General features: G+C 31.1%; 1 protein-coding gene across 1 annotated transcript in view; it reads left to right on the top strand.

Annotated features, from left to right (window-relative positions):
• Window positions 1–17,629, top strand: part of LOC130902271 (U5 small nuclear ribonucleoprotein 200 kDa helicase) — a 28,328-nt gene that overhangs the window by 5,530 nt on the left and 5,169 nt on the right. Inside the window, exons 7-15 of the mRNA XM_057814256.1 lie at window positions 125–1,224; window positions 3,544–4,577; window positions 6,222–6,768; window positions 6,853–7,119; window positions 9,466–9,620; window positions 11,677–12,073; window positions 13,214–13,567; window positions 14,636–14,948; window positions 15,796–16,010. Of these exons, the coding sequence (XP_057670239.1) occupies window positions 125–1,224; window positions 3,544–4,577; window positions 6,222–6,768; window positions 6,853–7,119; window positions 9,466–9,620; window positions 11,677–12,073; window positions 13,214–13,567; window positions 14,636–14,948; window positions 15,796–16,010 (4,382 nt within the window). The remainder of the gene's footprint in view (window positions 1–124; window positions 1,225–3,543; window positions 4,578–6,221; window positions 6,769–6,852; window positions 7,120–9,465; window positions 9,621–11,676; window positions 12,074–13,213; window positions 13,568–14,635; window positions 14,949–15,795; window positions 16,011–17,629) is intronic.

Genomic DNA, 17,629 nt, shown 5'->3' with positions numbered 1-17,629 from the left:
CAAAAGATTTTCTAATATCGTAGAGTATCTGAAAATATAAATGTTCAAATAGCAAAACTGTAATGGTAGTGTATTATGTAGCTACCCTAACATGAAATAATTTCATTTCATTTATTATTTTCAGGTTATGAAGAAGTTCATGTCCCTGCACTGAAACCCAAACCATTTAGTGAAAATGAAAAATTGGTTACAATAGATCAACTACCCAAATACGTTCAGCCGGTTTTTGATGGCTTTAAATCCCTAAATAGAATACAAAGTAGGTTATGCAAGTCTGCTTTGGAATCTGACGAAAACTTACTGCTGTGTGCGCCTACGGGGGCAGGTAAAACTAATGTGGCTCTACTTTGTATGATGCGGGAGATTGGTAAACATATAAATACTGATGGTACAATTAATGTAGATGATTTTAAGATTATTTACGTAGCTCCGATGAGATCTTTAGTACAAGAAATGGTTGGTAGCTTTGGAAAGAGATTGAGTAGTTACAATATAACAGTTTCTGAATTAACTGGAGATCATCAGTTAACTAGAGAACAGATTCAAGGTACTCAAATTATAGTATGTACCCCAGAAAAATGGGATATTATTACTAGAAAAGGAGGTGAAAAAACGTTTACATCTCTGGTCAGACTAATTATCATTGATGAAATTCATTTGCTTCATGATGAAAGAGGACCAGTACTGGAAGCTTTAGTAGCCAGAACAATTCGTATGATTGAATCGACACAAGAAGATGTTAGGCTAGTAGGCTTGTCAGCTACCCTTCCGAATTACCAAGATGTAGCTGCTTTTTTAAGAGTAAAACATGATACTGGTTTATTCCACTTTGATAACAGCTACAGACCAGTAGCTTTAGAACAACAATACATTGGTGTTACAGAAAAAAAGGCTCTCAAAAGATTCCAGGTTATGAATGAAATTGTGTATGAGAAAACAATGGAGCATGCTGGTAGAAATCAAGTGTTAATATTTGTTCATTCGAGAAAAGAAACTGGGAAAACTGCCAGAGCTATACGGGATATGTGCTTGGAAAAAGATACTTTGGGTCAGTTTTTACGAGAAGGATCTGCTTCTATGGAAGTTTTGAGAACCGAAGCTGAACAAGTGAAGAATCAAGAATTAAAAGATTTATTGCCGTACGGTTTTGCTATACATCATGCTGGTATGACTAGAGTGGATAGGACTTTAGTTGAAGATTTATTTGCAGATAGGCATATACAAGTAAGTTTGTAATCAATTGCTTTAATTTTTGTTTATAAATATTTATAAATGTTGTACAACATTAATAATATCTTGAAATGAAAAAAATATTATAATCAAAACTCTTGACGGTTGCATAATCTCCAATTATTGTCAATATTTAATCATATTTGATATGTGTTTATGCTGAGGTATTGAAAAATATTTTCATCAGATGTGATGATGTTAAATTGACCTATTTTGTAGATAGATGTTACACGCAGATGACATTAGGTGAAGTAATTCTTTTCTGTTTAGGTGCTTATCAACATAAAAGGAATTAATGTTATCGAAAGTGATACTCCACAAAGTTTATTCTCAATTTGAATTTTAATATTTTATTAATATATTTAGGTTATGATTATTCATACAATATGTTTATCATACTAAACTTTTCACTATATGAATATTTGTAAACTTTCTGTTCTAGTATCAAGGAGAGATGTATAGTTCTTCTCTTAAAAACATTTTATTATATAGTTTATTTTCTCTTCCTTGAACAAAATACAGAAAAATTGCAATTGTGGAAAAATAGACAATGTTGAATGCCAATTTATAAGCACTTTACAAAACAAGAGTGTTTGTCAGTTGATGAGCAACTCATACAGAGGGAAAACTAAATTCACTCAGTGTATACAATCGTTAACAAAGTAGGAAATTAAATTGTAGTGGATATCCAACATAGAAAATTCATATCCATTGAAATGTCAAATTTACATTGTCAAATCGACAATTAGCCGAGAATAAATAGTAGTAAAAGATAATATAAGGGATTCTAAAGGAATATTTTTTTACTTATTCTACCTTTTTTATTAGGTAACCAAAAAAATTGATTATAAATTTACTCAAGAAACAATTGGATTATGAAGATTAAATGTCAAAAAAAGAAAAACGTTGTAATGTACGTCCTTTCACTGGTGACGGTATACATATTTTTGAAAAAGTATAAAACACAGTCACATCCCCATAGGTTTCTTACAATATTTACATGGTGAGGTAGAGTGGAGACGTTTCATCTTTGTGTCCTTGTAATGACACCATAAACTGAAATTAATGTGGAGGAATTCCCTTAGTATAACACAAATGTCAATTAATTGGCTCGATACGATATATTTATTCACTTATTTTTATACAGTTGAAATACTATATTGTATTTAAAAAAAGTTTAATGAGAAGAGAATGATATTTTAAAATATTTTTCCAGCGTGCATCTTCTATGTAAAGTTCAGTTCGTTTTGATCACTTTCATCAACGTCTTGAGTACATGCAACAAATAAATGATATATATGATGCTTGAACATCTTTTGTTTATGATTAGTATTGGAAAAAAATTTTACCTAAATGTAGACTATATCCTAGAATATCAAGTGATATTACATCCTTATGAAATACTCATAGTTGGTTGAGTCGTTTCTAGACTCGTTTGTCCTGCCAAAATGCACTTTGTGACTGCCCTTTTACCTTATGTCGAGGTCAAATTGTCAGATTATTTTAATTCATACCTTTATGCTTGAAATTTACTTACCTTGCCATAGTCCCACGCTTTTGTTTAATAATATTCGACTAGCCAAGATGTCTGTAAAGTGCTCCGATATCGTGAGACGGATCCAACGTTACCTCCTTTATGTTATTCTGCTGCTAGAGTAAATCCCAAATTCACCTACTATTATCAAAGCATTCACTGTCGTGGAACCTTACTTTAAAAAATAAAATAATATGTTCCAGTAAACATGCTAGCATCTGAATATCTTGAAGAAGTGTTCCATTTAAAAACAACAAAAAATTGTTCTGTATCATAACAACAACAAAAATTGGAGCCTATACAATGAATAAGATTCGTATTTTTTTTCCTAATATAATGGATGTCATTAGTATTGCAAGCTACATTAGCATGAAAATAGCAAAAAAGGTAAACAAGCGACAATTAAGTGAATTATGAAAGCCATTTATTGAATCAGTGTCGAAAGCATCTAAGGAAAATCGTTAAATTCTACAAGCAGAACAACAACGTTATGACATTCTATTCAAGAATAATCTTTCTCACCCAGGTATCGACAGAAATTAAATACTGGTCTTCAGAATTTTGCTCCTCTACATCAAAACGGATTCTAGTTAAGTTAGAACGTGGCTTCATCATTGAAATGGGAATATTTTGTGATCAATTTTCATTAGGTCATATACATTTAAAATAATGTTTAATTTAATGTGATACGATAATTGCTTAGCTTTGAAAAAATGTTTGAAAAAGTCACTTAACAGTAATTAGGGGGCGGCACATTTTATTTAATAATTTTTTTACAGGTATTAGTTTCAACAGCAACTTTGGCCTGGGGTGTCAATTTACCAGCTCACACTGTAATAATAAAAGGTACTCAAATTTATAATCCAGAAAAAGGTAGATGGGTGGAACTTGGTGCTCTAGATGTTCTTCAGATGTTGGGTAGAGCTGGTCGCCCACAGTATGACACAAAAGGTGAAGGCATTCTAATAACTAACCACAGTGAACTTCAATATTACCTTTCTTTATTGAATCAACAACTACCGATAGAATCGCAAATGATTTCTAAATTACCAGATATGCTCAATGCGGAGATAGTTTTAGGCACAATACAAAATATGAGGGATGCGGTTACGTGGTTAGGTTACACTTATCTTTACATTAGGATGTTGAGACAACCAACACTTTATGGAATATCTCATGATCATCTTAAACACGATCAACTGTTAGAACAACACAGAGCCGATCTTATTCACACTGCAGCAATGCTTTTAGATAAAAGTAATCTCATCAAATATGATAGGAAAAGTGGACAATTTCAAGTCACAGAAATTGGAAGAATAGCTTCACATTATTATTGTACTCATGATACTATGCAAACTTACAATCAACTATTAAAACCTATGCTTAGTGAAATAGAACTGTTTAGAGTATTCTCTCTATCTGGGGAATTTAAAAATTTGACAGTAAGAGAAGAAGAAAAACTCGAATTGCAAAAACTGATGGAACGAGTGCCAATTCCAATAAAAGAAGGCATAGAAGAACCTAGTGCAAAGGTAAACATTCTACTTCAAGCTTACATCTCTCAACTAAAACTAGAAGGTTTCGCTTTAATGTCAGATATGGTTTATGTAACTCAATCTGCTTCAAGATTAATGAGAGCAATATTCGAGATAGTATTACATAGAGGATGGGCTCAATTGGCCGATAAGTCTTTAGCGTTATGCAAAATGGTCGATAAAAGGATGTGGCAGTCGATGTCACCGTTAAGACAGTTTAGAAAGATGCCAGAAGAGATTGTCAAAAAAATTGAGAAGAAAAATTTTCCGTGGGAAAGGTAAGTTTTCAACATTTTATATTTGAAATGAGTATTTGATGAATTGATAGTCTAATATTCTGCCATTTATTTTTCTCACTAAACGGTATATATTTTTCACATTATCCAATAAATATTTCTCCTTCATTTTAGCACACATTATGATTATTTGTTCCATTTCACATTCTTCGAGCAATCATATTTCAATTGCCAGTATTGAATGTACTACGCATTTAATTCATTATACGAACTTCATAATTTCAACAATAAAACTCACAAACCCGAAAGAAATAAAAGAAAAAAATAAAAGGACATCAGACACATACGATAACTCCGATAATGCTAAAGGAACTACCCACTAAAGCTTTGGTTATGTTAACGTATATATTTATTGCCATATTCAGATTACACTACTAGCCCAAGGAACTAAAAAAATCTGAAATTATCCTCATTCCAAAACCAGGGAAGCAGCTACAGGACGTCACATCATACAGACCAATTAGCCTGCTATCTGAGGTCTTAGAAAAGTTGGTATTACAGCGTTAAGACCCTATCCTAAATGTGATTCCAGATCACTAATTCGGATTCCGCCACAAACATTCTACAGTTCAACAGTGTCATTGAATAGTGCATGCCATCAATACAGCGATAGACGAAAAAAAATACTGCTCGGCAGCCTTCCTGGATTTTATCCAGGCTTTCGATTAAGTCTGGCAAGTAGGTCTGTTAAATAAAATCAAACTCTGTCTATTCTATACCCAATTCATATTTCACTCTGCTTCAGTCATATCTATCAAACAGAAACTTCAAAACAAAAGTTAGTGATGAGACCTCGGAATATCAGCCTATTAAAGCTGGAGCTTCACAAGGTAGCGTCCTAGTGCCAGTCCTGTACCTGATATATACTTCTGACATTCCAACCTCAAACTATACTGACAGGCACATTTGCTGATGACACAGTGATACTGTCTATACATGAGGATCCGCTAATATCTTCTGCCAATCTCCTACACCACTTATTCCAGATCCAATAATGGCTCGAAAGATGGACAATAAAAATGAACGAAAACAAATCCCAACACACAACATTTACCCTAAGAAAGAGCTAATGTCTTCCAGTTACTATTAACAACATAGTGATACCAATTCTTGTGTCAAATACCTGGGATTACACTTTGACTCTTAAACTCATTTGAAGGAACACCTAGCTAAGAAACGAAAGCAAATCAACCTAAAGTTCCGAGAATCATAATGTAAAATCCTTCGATCACTTGCCAATGCACTATGGTACGTCAATACAAGAGACAGTACAAAAAAGAAACCGTAACCACTAAGCTGGGCACCCATTCTAATCTACTACTACAGCCACTAACACAAGAACCAAACAACAGAAGACTGACGAAACTGGCCAATTGATCTCAAATAAAGTGCAAGAGACACTGGAGAAGTCTCATCAGGACATTTCCAAGACCAACCTATTGATCCATAGCCAATGGAATTACAGCAATTACAACTTTTTCAATATTGAATCTCGGTTTTTCTTCTCACCTTTTCGTATCGGAGTGTAACAAAACATCGAGCTAAAATCGAATACTTGTTGTAATAAATAATCTTTACTTGAAATATCTTCTATAACTATTTAGTAAAAACAGTAATTTTGTTTAGGTTGTATGATTTGGGGCCTAATGAAATTGGTGAGTTAGTTCGTGCACCTAAGCTGGGGAAAACCATACATAAATATGTACATCAATTTCCAAAACTTGAGCTCTCCACCCATATTCAACCAATAACAAGATCAATGCTGAAAGTTGAACTCACTATTACCCCAGATTTTCAATGGGAAGAAAAATTACATGGAGCTTCTGAGGCTTTTTGGATATTGGTGGAAGACGTTGACTCGGAAGTCATATTACATCACGAATATTTCCTCCTGAAATCTAAATATTCTCAAGATGAACATTCTGTGAAGTTCTTTGTTCCCATTTTTGAACCACTACCCCCTCAATATTTCCTTAGGATAGTCTCAGATCGATGGATCGGCGCAGAGACTCAATTGCCAGTATCTTTCAGACATTTAATTCTACCTGAAAAGAATTTTCCGCCTACAGAATTGTTGGATTTGCAACCTCTGCCGATTACTGCTCTCAGAAATGAACAATATGAATCGCTATATTCGGAAAAATTTCCACAATTTAATCCAGTACAAACACAGGTAAATTTTTTGCATTTATAAATATTGTAGTGTAAATTAAAAAATAATCTCTATTATTTATTTCAAGAATCATTTCTTCTTCAGGTGTTTAATTCAGTTTACAATGGAGATGACAACATATTTATTGGAGCGCCAACAGGATCTGGAAAGACAACAATAGCAGAATTCGCCATACTTAGACTTTTCGATAGAAGTCCTGAAGGAAGATGCGTTTATCTTGTCCCCAAAGACGCACTAGCAGAACTAATTTTTGCCGACTGGCATAACAAGTTTGGGCAGAGCTTAGGAAAAAAAGTCGTACTGCTTACTGGTGAAACTGGTACTGATTTGAAGCTTCTAGCAAAAGGACAGGTACTTTTATCTAGTTATATTATATTTGAGAGCCTAGCGTCTTTTGGAAAATAATTTCAATCAATTCAACGAGAAAGTTTTGAATAAATTTTTTTATTAATATAGCTGCGAGACTAAAACTAAATTTTGACCATAATAAATCAATTCTGCACATTATATGGGCAATTATCATGAAATCTTGAAACTCCCGACCTAACATTTTTTAGAAAAAACCTAACCGATTTAGGATGTTTTTTTTTTTTTTCGAAAGAACATAAAGGCTTAAAATGTTGGTAATAACTTTGTAAGGAATAAAAAATATGTAGTACTCTGAAAATCATTCCCTCCCAATATCCAGATTCGAACATTGTCTAAAGTTTTTATTAAGAATTTTTTAAAAAATCGGTTTGGAACTGTGGCTTGTGTATTTTAAATACAACAAACTATCAAAATTTCTCAGAATTTAGGATCATAAGTCATTAAATATTTGTCTAATCTAACTCGATATTTGTCCCACGAAAAATAATCATTTTCTTACAGTATTACCAACGTCGATAAATAGGTATATTTTTGAGGACTTTGGTAATACTCGCATTAGTTTTTGACAGTTGGTAGTATGGTTACTTGTTCGGAATGGCGAATTGACTTCCAGCTTGATAGAGTAATTGTTACTAAGTTGGAATTTGTGGAACCGTTGGTGATATTCATACTGAATACACTTTCTACACTGCCACTACACAAACACAATTTTCAAGAATCTCAGTGAGAGACTTTAAAAATTTTCAAGGAAGTGAAATATTTTTGTACATTCATATTGAAAGTATTGATATAACTGCAATATAAGTTTTACTTCATAATTTGTAAGTCGATATAACCTAGTCGAATTTTAAATATATTTAAAAAATAATAATACGATATCATAAAAAATGAATATAATCATCATTCCCTAGGATTTAAATCGTTAAAACTCATTTATTCTCGGGACCACGATATTTTTCACTTCTAGTAAGATTAATAGTACAAATTTCAAGATTTCATGAAAACTATCCATGTGTGAAATAAATAATAATGTAAAAAATTCAGACTAATATAGTAACTGAAATTCCTTATTTGAATTGTGAGAAAAATATATTAGTCAATCTAAGAGGCCACCATCCAATCGGATTACCTATAACAACGTGGCAGCCTGACAGATGCCCGATTGGTGACTGCCCTCTTAGATTAATCAATGTATTTTTTTTTGAATGAAACTGCCAAATATTTAACAACTGAATATAACTACAAAAAACGCCTGATTCTAGAAAAAAAACATCGGTGTATTAATAAAAGCACTGGCTTAAATAACCTCAGAATAATGTATGCATATCTTTTAGATTTGATAGAACAAATTTTATAAAAAATTCAATCAGTAACAACCGTTCCTAACATATGAAAATTCAATATCCTTCATAATCTAACCTATAACAGTTCATAACAACTTAACCTGTCCTTACATATTTCTATTTAAAAAAACGAATAGTCTGCAAATTCAGAAAATCAATATTTATACCTACTAATGTCATTTTGATTGTTTTATTTTGCATCAATAAATTTATTACTTTATTCAAAATTAATATAACACAATTCTCGATCAATTAATATAATAAATTTAAATATTCCTATATTTGTATACAATGTACATATAGTCCCCGATGATGAATATATACGTATTAGAGAGCTGGGAATATATAGAGTGTACTTTGCCTTATGTATTTATCATCTGGGATTGAAAATACGGTTAAAGTATAATGTAAATATAAAAAATATATTAATTAACCGAAAATTGTGATATCTTGACTTTTTTATAAAATATCATATTCATATGATTCAAAAAAACTGTCAACAGTAGATATGAATTTTTATATCTTCTGCTATTTTGAAAGAAAGTTTGACAGGTAAACATAAATAATAATGGCATACCCCCTAAAATACAAAAACTACCAATAATACTTTCACCTAACATATATTTTTGGACATAATCTGGTATCTAATTAATTTTTCTATCGCTGTTTATTATTGGTATTTGTTTTTTATAGAAACTAGAAAATACCCAATAATTTTGTTAAATCGATGTTATCTATTAGTGAGTTATTCAAAGAGTTCAGTTGTAATACAGTGGAACATTTTTTTCAATTATCGCGGCGTTCTAGTGGAATTTATACTCGTAGATTGGAAATAAGTTGGTTTAGATATTCTTATCTTCCACAAAATACTTCATATAAATAACTAAGTTTCTATAAATAATGTATGTGTAGTCACCCTGTTGAAATGTATTTATTTATGATTTATTCAATAAAAATATTAACATTCAAATAACTTATTTTATAGGTGATAATAACTACTGCTGAAAAATGGGATGTCCTCTCTAGACGCTGGAAACAAAGAAAAAATGTGCAAAATATCAATTTATTTATAGTCGATGAATTACATCTTATTGGGGGAGAAGATGGTCCTGTTATAGAAATTGTATGCTCCAGAATGAGGTAAGTTTTTAATATTCTTTCATTATCCAATTAGGGTATTTTCCAGTTTTATATTCAGATCATGAAAATAAATAAACAATTTTTTCTAACCTAACTTAACTAACGTGGCAATGCTTAAATGCTAAGGCTCTGTTTATTAGTATAACTTAGTTTTAGAAATACCATAGTTTATGTAATATTCGCACAATACTCTAACTAGTTCGCCAACCTCGATGGTTTGCTTCTATTGATGGAATAGTCGACAAGTTGGATAACCTCAATGTTCCCATGTTGCATGTATCCGTTGATCATAGCTACTGACGAATTTAGTCTGGTCAACATTGAGATATTTGTGTCTTACTAAGATGTTTTTTGATATCCTAGTGGAAACGTCGAATCACTTGAATGTTACCTGTTACTGTTACTGTTACCAGCTCATCCTCAAAGCTGTTTGTTGTGCATGGATGATTTAAAGTTCCTTCGTAGGACCCAGTACATCTGTTTATTTTTTATACCAAGCTTTTTGCGCTTCTTTTCAACATTTGGTCTCCACCGAAGTATAATGTCTAATGTCATTCCCAAATATTTTGCATTGATAGTATAAGGAATTTAAGTATTGTTTGTATTAACTTAAGTGTTTTGTTTGTTGTTTGTAATTTTATATTAACTTCTTGCTGGTCTTTTCTAACGGTTAAAATGGCGGTGTTATCAGCAATTGTTGCAATTGTATTGTGGTCAAGATTTGGTATATTGCACGTATACAATAAGTACAAATCTAATACACTACCACGAGTAAGCTTCATCCAGTTTTACTCTATAATAGTGGTAGAAAAATAGTTAACTTGTAATTAAGACCCTTATGTCAAACTTTATCAAAAGCCTGGGCCACGTCTAAAGCACATCTTATTTTCAAAAAGAATTCATGACGTTCTTTTCATCTTTTATATGTTTTAGTCTTTTGAAAACCAATTTTTCAAACAATTTCGAAATACATGCTACAAAGAGGCTAGTAGGATGTAACTGTCTGGAGAAATTTACCTGGCTCACATATAATTATAACCTCTGCTACTTTCCTTAGCTTTCAATGAGATACATATCTGTCTGAAAGACACATTAAATAAGGTTAAGTTAGGTAATTTTCGTAGAAACTTTTTTTGGAGAAGTAGATCTAACAACTGAATTATTTTGTTCTGGATCATTCCAATCTTATGTTTCTTCACCTTTCTCTGGTTTGCAATAATTTTTTTCCAAATGCTCCGCGAGTCTATTTGCTTTTGACATATTATCTTGGTATAACTTCCATATTCTTTTCTAATTGGAGGATTATATAGAATGGGCCTTGTTCTTTTGTATCAAAATTGTGTTTGGAAGAAAATTTGTTTGATTTTATTGCTTCATTCTACTACTTTTTAAAATGTAACAAAATAATTAAATGTAATAACCAATATTGTACTAGCCTAGTACAATTTTATATCACTAATTGCTTTTTTATCAAGGTCTGGTTTTTACTGTTACCAGACAGAGAGATGACACATGTTCACTGTTTAGATTTCAATTGAACAATTGATATAAAAAAGTAAATTATATAGTAATTAGATTTTTCTAGTTCATAATATAACAAAATAAGATTAATATTAATTTCAACTTAGACTGGTATATTGCAGTTGTTCTTTACAGGTGTCTTCTTTTCTTCTTCAGTCGTTTCATGTTGTGAAAATCTTACTTACTTAATTCTTATGACTATATGCATTTTATTCGGTATTTTGTTTGTGGTAGCATCTGATGTAGTATTTTTGTTCTTTATTCATTCTATTTCCAATAGGTTTGTTACATTTGTATATTTCATATATACGTCCTATTTTTACCTGCTATTTGACCCTTGTCTATGTGATTACGTAGTTATCTAATATTCCTGAGGATTCTTAAGAAAACTGTCATTGTTCAATAATACCTCAATATTTTGACTACAAAATTAATTTATATTTAAATAAATAATTGAAACCTTGGTACATTGTAGTACTAACATCATAAGATCTTTTTGGAGTAAATATTTTAACACAATTTATATTATTTTAAGGTACATATCATCTCAAATAGAAAGACCAATTCGCATTGTAGCTCTCAGCGCTTCTCTTGCCGATTATAAAGACATAGCTCAATGGTTGGGTTGCAATGCAAATGCTACTTTCAATTTTCATCCAAGCGTACGGCCAGTAACACTCGAACTTCACGTTCAAGGTATAAATATCACTCACAATGCATCCAGACTAATAGCCATGGCTAAACCAGTGTATAACTCTATTCTAAGACACAGTCCACATAAACCGGCAATTGTTTTTGTACCAACAAGGAAGCAAGCGAGATTAACAGCTATTGATTTATTAACGTATGCTGCCGCCGAAGGGCATCCTGACAAATTCTTCCATGCAGAAGAGGAAGATATTAAACCATTTTTGGACAGAATGTCTGATAAGGTGAGTATGCTACCCACAGAGGTGTACCTTGGTTTGTAGATATATTATTGTTATAATTATATATGTGCGATTAGTTGAGTCGACATATGTATCCCATTTAAAAAATTTTCAATTGTCTACAACTTATTGAAACATTTTTTGCAAACAATAACATAAATTTGCCTCAATAATGCCTAAAGCTTCCTAAATATTTGGGAACTATTCCAAACAATTCTATAAGATGTAATTCATTATTTTTAAAAATCAACTTCATTTTTCTCAAAGCCAGTGGATTTCACTATAAAAATAAAGATTTTATACTTGCAACCCTATATCTAAATTATACAGTTAATGCAGAAATTTGGAAAAATAACCTGTGTGGTTTTTACTGTTCTTTGTGAATATACCATAACCAAATAATGTAATCACATATTCAGTTATGTCATTTCTTCAACTACATAACGATATTCTATATCATGTATATTTTTAATAAGGAACTATTATAAAATATAATATTTCAATAATTACAGATATAGGAATTTCGGAAACAACAAGAAACGAATGCTGAAGTGTGGATAAACAATATTTAGTTTGATCATTTATAGATAATTTTAAATCTTTGCTAAAAGAATGTGAAACTTTCCATCTCTGATATTCCCATGACGTGGATACTTATACAAATGTAAAACACAGGCATTGTTTCATATAAAAAAAGTTATCTATTTGTGGTATAATTATAATTCGTAGGTAACTGACAATATTTTAAATTAAACGAACTCCTGGGAAAACTTTTGTATACAAATTTTCAGTACAATATCCGTAATTTTTTATACACATATCATCTCGATCCATTGTGTTGTACATACATACATACATATATGAAAAAATTCTTGTCCTGAAACTCAACATAACTTATCAAACAAACGTTTTCCCTTATATAGGGACTCATTTTGCTTCATAAAACTCAGATTACCACTTCACATTATCCATTTTCAGTGATAACAGAGAGAGACTTTGAAACGAAAATTTGTTTAACAATGTTTGAATATGAGAATTATATTTAATGTGTATATTATTGAATTTGATTGAATAATACATATTTTTTATTAATATAGATCACCACAAAACTTAATAAAGTATAATTAATTAATTTTTTTCTAGACATTGAAAGAAACTTTATCTCAAGGAGTTGCCTACATGCACGAAGGCTTGACGGCCAGTGACCTTCGCTTAGTAGAACAACTTTTTGACTCTGGAGCAGTTCAAGTTGCTGTTGTTACTAGAGATCTCTGTTGGGCAGTTAATATATTCAGTCACTTGGTTGTTATTATGGATACGCAATATTACAATGGTAAAATACATGCCTATGAAGATTATCCGATTACTGATGTTCTACAAATGGTTGGAAGAGCCAACAGGCCTTTGGAAGACGATGATGCAAAATGTGTGTTGATGTGCCAGAGTTCCAAAAAAGACTTTTTCAAGAAATTTTTGAGTGATCCTTTACCTGTTGAGGTAAGTTCTTTCTATTTTTTATAAATCATAATAACATTATATTTTAAATAAAAATCTAGACTTCCTCCTCTGACTATACTTCAGTTGAAATTAACATCAATATCTCTCCTTTAATTATACAATTCTCACTTGTAACATCTGTGAATAACTTCTTCGTTAGTAATGATTGAGATCTAACCAGAGAGTGATTCTTGCCTTTGTGCATTTTTTATTATATTCTTAACACGCTTCCAATTAATGCTCAATTACATACATTGATTAAAAGAGATTAGATTGAAAATCTACATGCACTGCTACCTGAAAATATCTTTTGTGTCTCTTTTTGTTAGAATCGGGCATGTACACCACACAACAGTTCTGATCCCGGTTTTAAAATCCTTTTTCTTCAAATTATCGACTTTCTATTTTTCTTTTCTAACCTTGTGAGCTAACACCAACATTGGGTGAACTTTGTTGTAGTTTTAAAACCATCACTTGTATGGCTTTTGGTGAATGTAAACTAGTAAATAAACAATTGAGACATAGACAGATATTGTTGGGCGCATCGAAAAAATAATAAGAAATATGCATCTCCAGGTCAGAGTAATGGATTAAGTGAATCCAGTTATATTTGCAGTTAAGACATGTGACAGTTATGTTTTTTAAAATCCATATCCGAATAATAGTATAATTACCACTATTATAATCCTGAAAAGACCTATAGTTTACATAAATCTCTAATATTTCCATTATAAACCTAGGTCTATCTACTTCCATTTTTTCTTTAAATTCCAAGTATAACCACTATATTTTGAGGATCTGTACATATTATAGGATATAACATTTTTAGACTGCCCATTTGGATTGATTTTTTTTTTTCTAATAAAATTTGATGTCTGGGTTAATCATAACAACTAACTACAACATGGAAGTAATTGAAGAGGAAATAGGTTATTGTCAGGTTTGAATGCAATTCAGGCTTCACTAAATTTGAATTAAATCATTTTCTGAAGTTGTTCTAAAAGTTGCTGGGAAAATTAACAGAGTGACATGCAAATAATTATTAATATTTTCTACTTTTATGTTCAGAGCCATTTGGACCACAGATTGCATGATCATTTTAATGCAGAAATAGTAACGAAAACCATTGAAAATAAACAAGATGCAGTGGATTATTTAACATGGACTTTTGTTTACCGTCGTTTGACCCAAAATCCCAATTACTACAATTTACAAGGTGTTACCCACAGACATTTATCAGATCATCTGTCAGAATTAGTAGAAAATACACTTTCTGATTTGGAACAATCCAAATGCATCAGTATAGAAGACGAAATTGATTGTGTACCTTTAAACTTGGGAATGATTGCTGCATACTATTACATCAATTACACCACTATAGGTAAGAAATTATTTTGTATCGTTAAAAATTTTAATAAATCATGTTGATAGATTTAAACTACGTTTTTTTGAAATGTTTTGGTGTTTTATGACTTATAGAGTGATTGTCCTCAGAAATTCTTTCTAACTTATATAACTGCCAACAGACGAAAAAGTTTCCTTACCATTCTAGACTTTGTTAAATTATCAGCTCCATATCTTCTAATTCCACTATTACCCAAACAAAGTTGAAAGTACTACTGTTGTTATTTAGTTATTAATTTAGCATATAATAAATCAGGTTTTATAAAATTTTCTTTATTTTGAATTATTGTTTTATCTCATGTCTTCAACAAGTATTCTGCTTTTCCATACTAACAAAATGTACACTACGACTACACCAACATTCACAATTACACAGTTTACCTTCAGTTGATGGAAGTAGTGTGAACAGTCTGTCAGTATGAATATCACCAACAGTTCCAGAAATTTCAATTCAATTCTTCTTTTTAATTTAGTAAACAGTACTTTACCAAACTCTGCAATTCCAACGGAAAAATAAATTATTGCTTTATTTTTGGATTATTTTGGGTTGATTTTTGTCTGAAACTGTTTTCCAAACGATCACTTTTGTTGGTTCTGTGTTAGTTTAATTTTAGTTGTTGAAATTTTCGAAATTAATGAAAAAAAGCTTGATTTTTTATTTGATTTTAGTCTCTCTCAAAATGATAACCGTCTTACACACAATCACGAACAAGGGCGTCACACATTTTCGCTCAGGATCGCAATTAAATTGATTAACATAATGTGTTAACAAAATTAATATTCTGATCAAACAATTATAATAATTAATATTCCATCCTTTCTAGAATTATTCAGCTTATCACTAAATAGCAAAACTAAGATAAGAGGACTATTAGAAATTATCTCGTCAGCTGCTGAATATGAAGAAGTTCCAGTTAGACATCGTGAAGACAATATTTTAAAGCAATTGGCACAAAAACTGCCAAACAAACTCACCTCACCATCTGGTGGACAACCGAAGTTCAATGATCCACATGTAAAAACAAATCTTCTTTTACAGGTAAGTACCATATCATGAGGTAAAAAGATTAGATTTATTAGTTGACGTTAATTTGCAAAATATTACTGTACCCCACACAGTAAATAATGTTCAATAAAAATCGCCTACAATAAAACTTATAATCAGGTAATTTTTTTCATTATATAAGTAAAACAATTTATATTTATATCAGTCTGTGTTATTGATTCATCTTCATATCAGCCTTTGTTTACAAAATTTGTATTTGCATTTTGTAAAATTCAATATTTAAATATATCGCTTGGAACAGATATGAGAATTTGCCCAAAACCTGGGCAACCTCATGTTGAAAGAAATGGAACTGACGAAATTAATGTTTTAGCGTGTGCGGATGCATGACCCCAAATAATCCTGAAGAAAAATAGAAGAGGTAGGAGTTTTAAAATCAAAAGTGCAAAAAATTACGTTACTTTTGAACGACAGCATCAAAGCCGATTTGGTTTTTGTGTGTCATGTTTTGTATGGGGCACAACTGCCCACCGATACCTTAATATATCACAAAATCATATGCCAGAGTTGCTAAAGGACTTACCTTTGGCACAGCGACATACGATTATTTCCATCTAGATGAAGCGCCCGCTTATAATTCAAGGGTAGTTAGAGAATATTTAAGTGCTCATTTTGGTAGACGCTATTCAAATTGGCATAATAATACATATGGTTTTTGTAATTCATTTTCTAATTTGATTCTTGTAATAACAGTTTTTAATGTTAAATCTGTACTGATATATTTTTTTTTTGTTTTCAACATTTTTAAGTTTATGTTAAAGAATGATATTTTGAGTTTATGTTTAGAATATAATTAAATAAATAGGTTTAAATCACATGAGGTTTTAAGAAAGTAATAAATAAATGCATTTGTGAAAGAATTCATGGCGTACCATTAAATGAACAAAAACCTATATATGGATTTTGCTAATTTTTGAAGCTGCGATCTATTGAACATTAGGTTGTGATATATCAATGTATTCAGAAAAAAATTGCAAAAATTTTACGTTGAAATATACGGGGTATTCCATTTAAAAAATGCCAAGTTTGTGTCCTATCTTGAAAACAATGCTCTAAAAAATTTTTAAATACGCCACTGAATTTTATGTAAAAATATCAGGAACAAAAGTAGTTGGAATATATCTGTTTATGGATTAAAAAGTTTTACAAAAAAGTGATACAGGGTCGCAAAAACCGCATCACTATATTTTTAACAGTCTCAACCAAAACGGAACACAATGTACATTGATAGAGTGCAACTGATTTGTCTTCTTTTCAATGATAAATGTCAGTTACTCGAGTTTTGTTACAGAATTGAATTGATTTTGGTGGTCACTTCCCTTCTCAATCAGACAATCTACACTTATGATCATCCACTCGTAAAGCTCACATTGATTGTTTGTTTGTGAATTCATGCTATTCGCCAAAACTGGTTAGTAGTTTGAGTACAGAGATACATTTGTACATACACTAGCTTTCTTTAGGAGGTTCTCTAATGTTGAATAAGAAAGCGTATATAATCGCTTCTATTTTAACTGTGATCCGTACGAGATTGTTTAGTCATTATAACGCGAAACAACAATGGTCGTACCTTCCCTTAATTTCTTAAGTAT

This window comes from Diorhabda carinulata, chromosome X (assembly GCF_026250575.1).
Source record: "Diorhabda carinulata isolate Delta chromosome X, icDioCari1.1, whole genome shotgun sequence".
Lineage (NCBI taxonomy): Eukaryota > Metazoa > Arthropoda > Insecta > Coleoptera > Chrysomelidae > Diorhabda > Diorhabda carinulata.
Note: the sequence above shows the minus strand (reverse complement) of the source record. Positions and strands in the feature narration are given on the sequence as shown.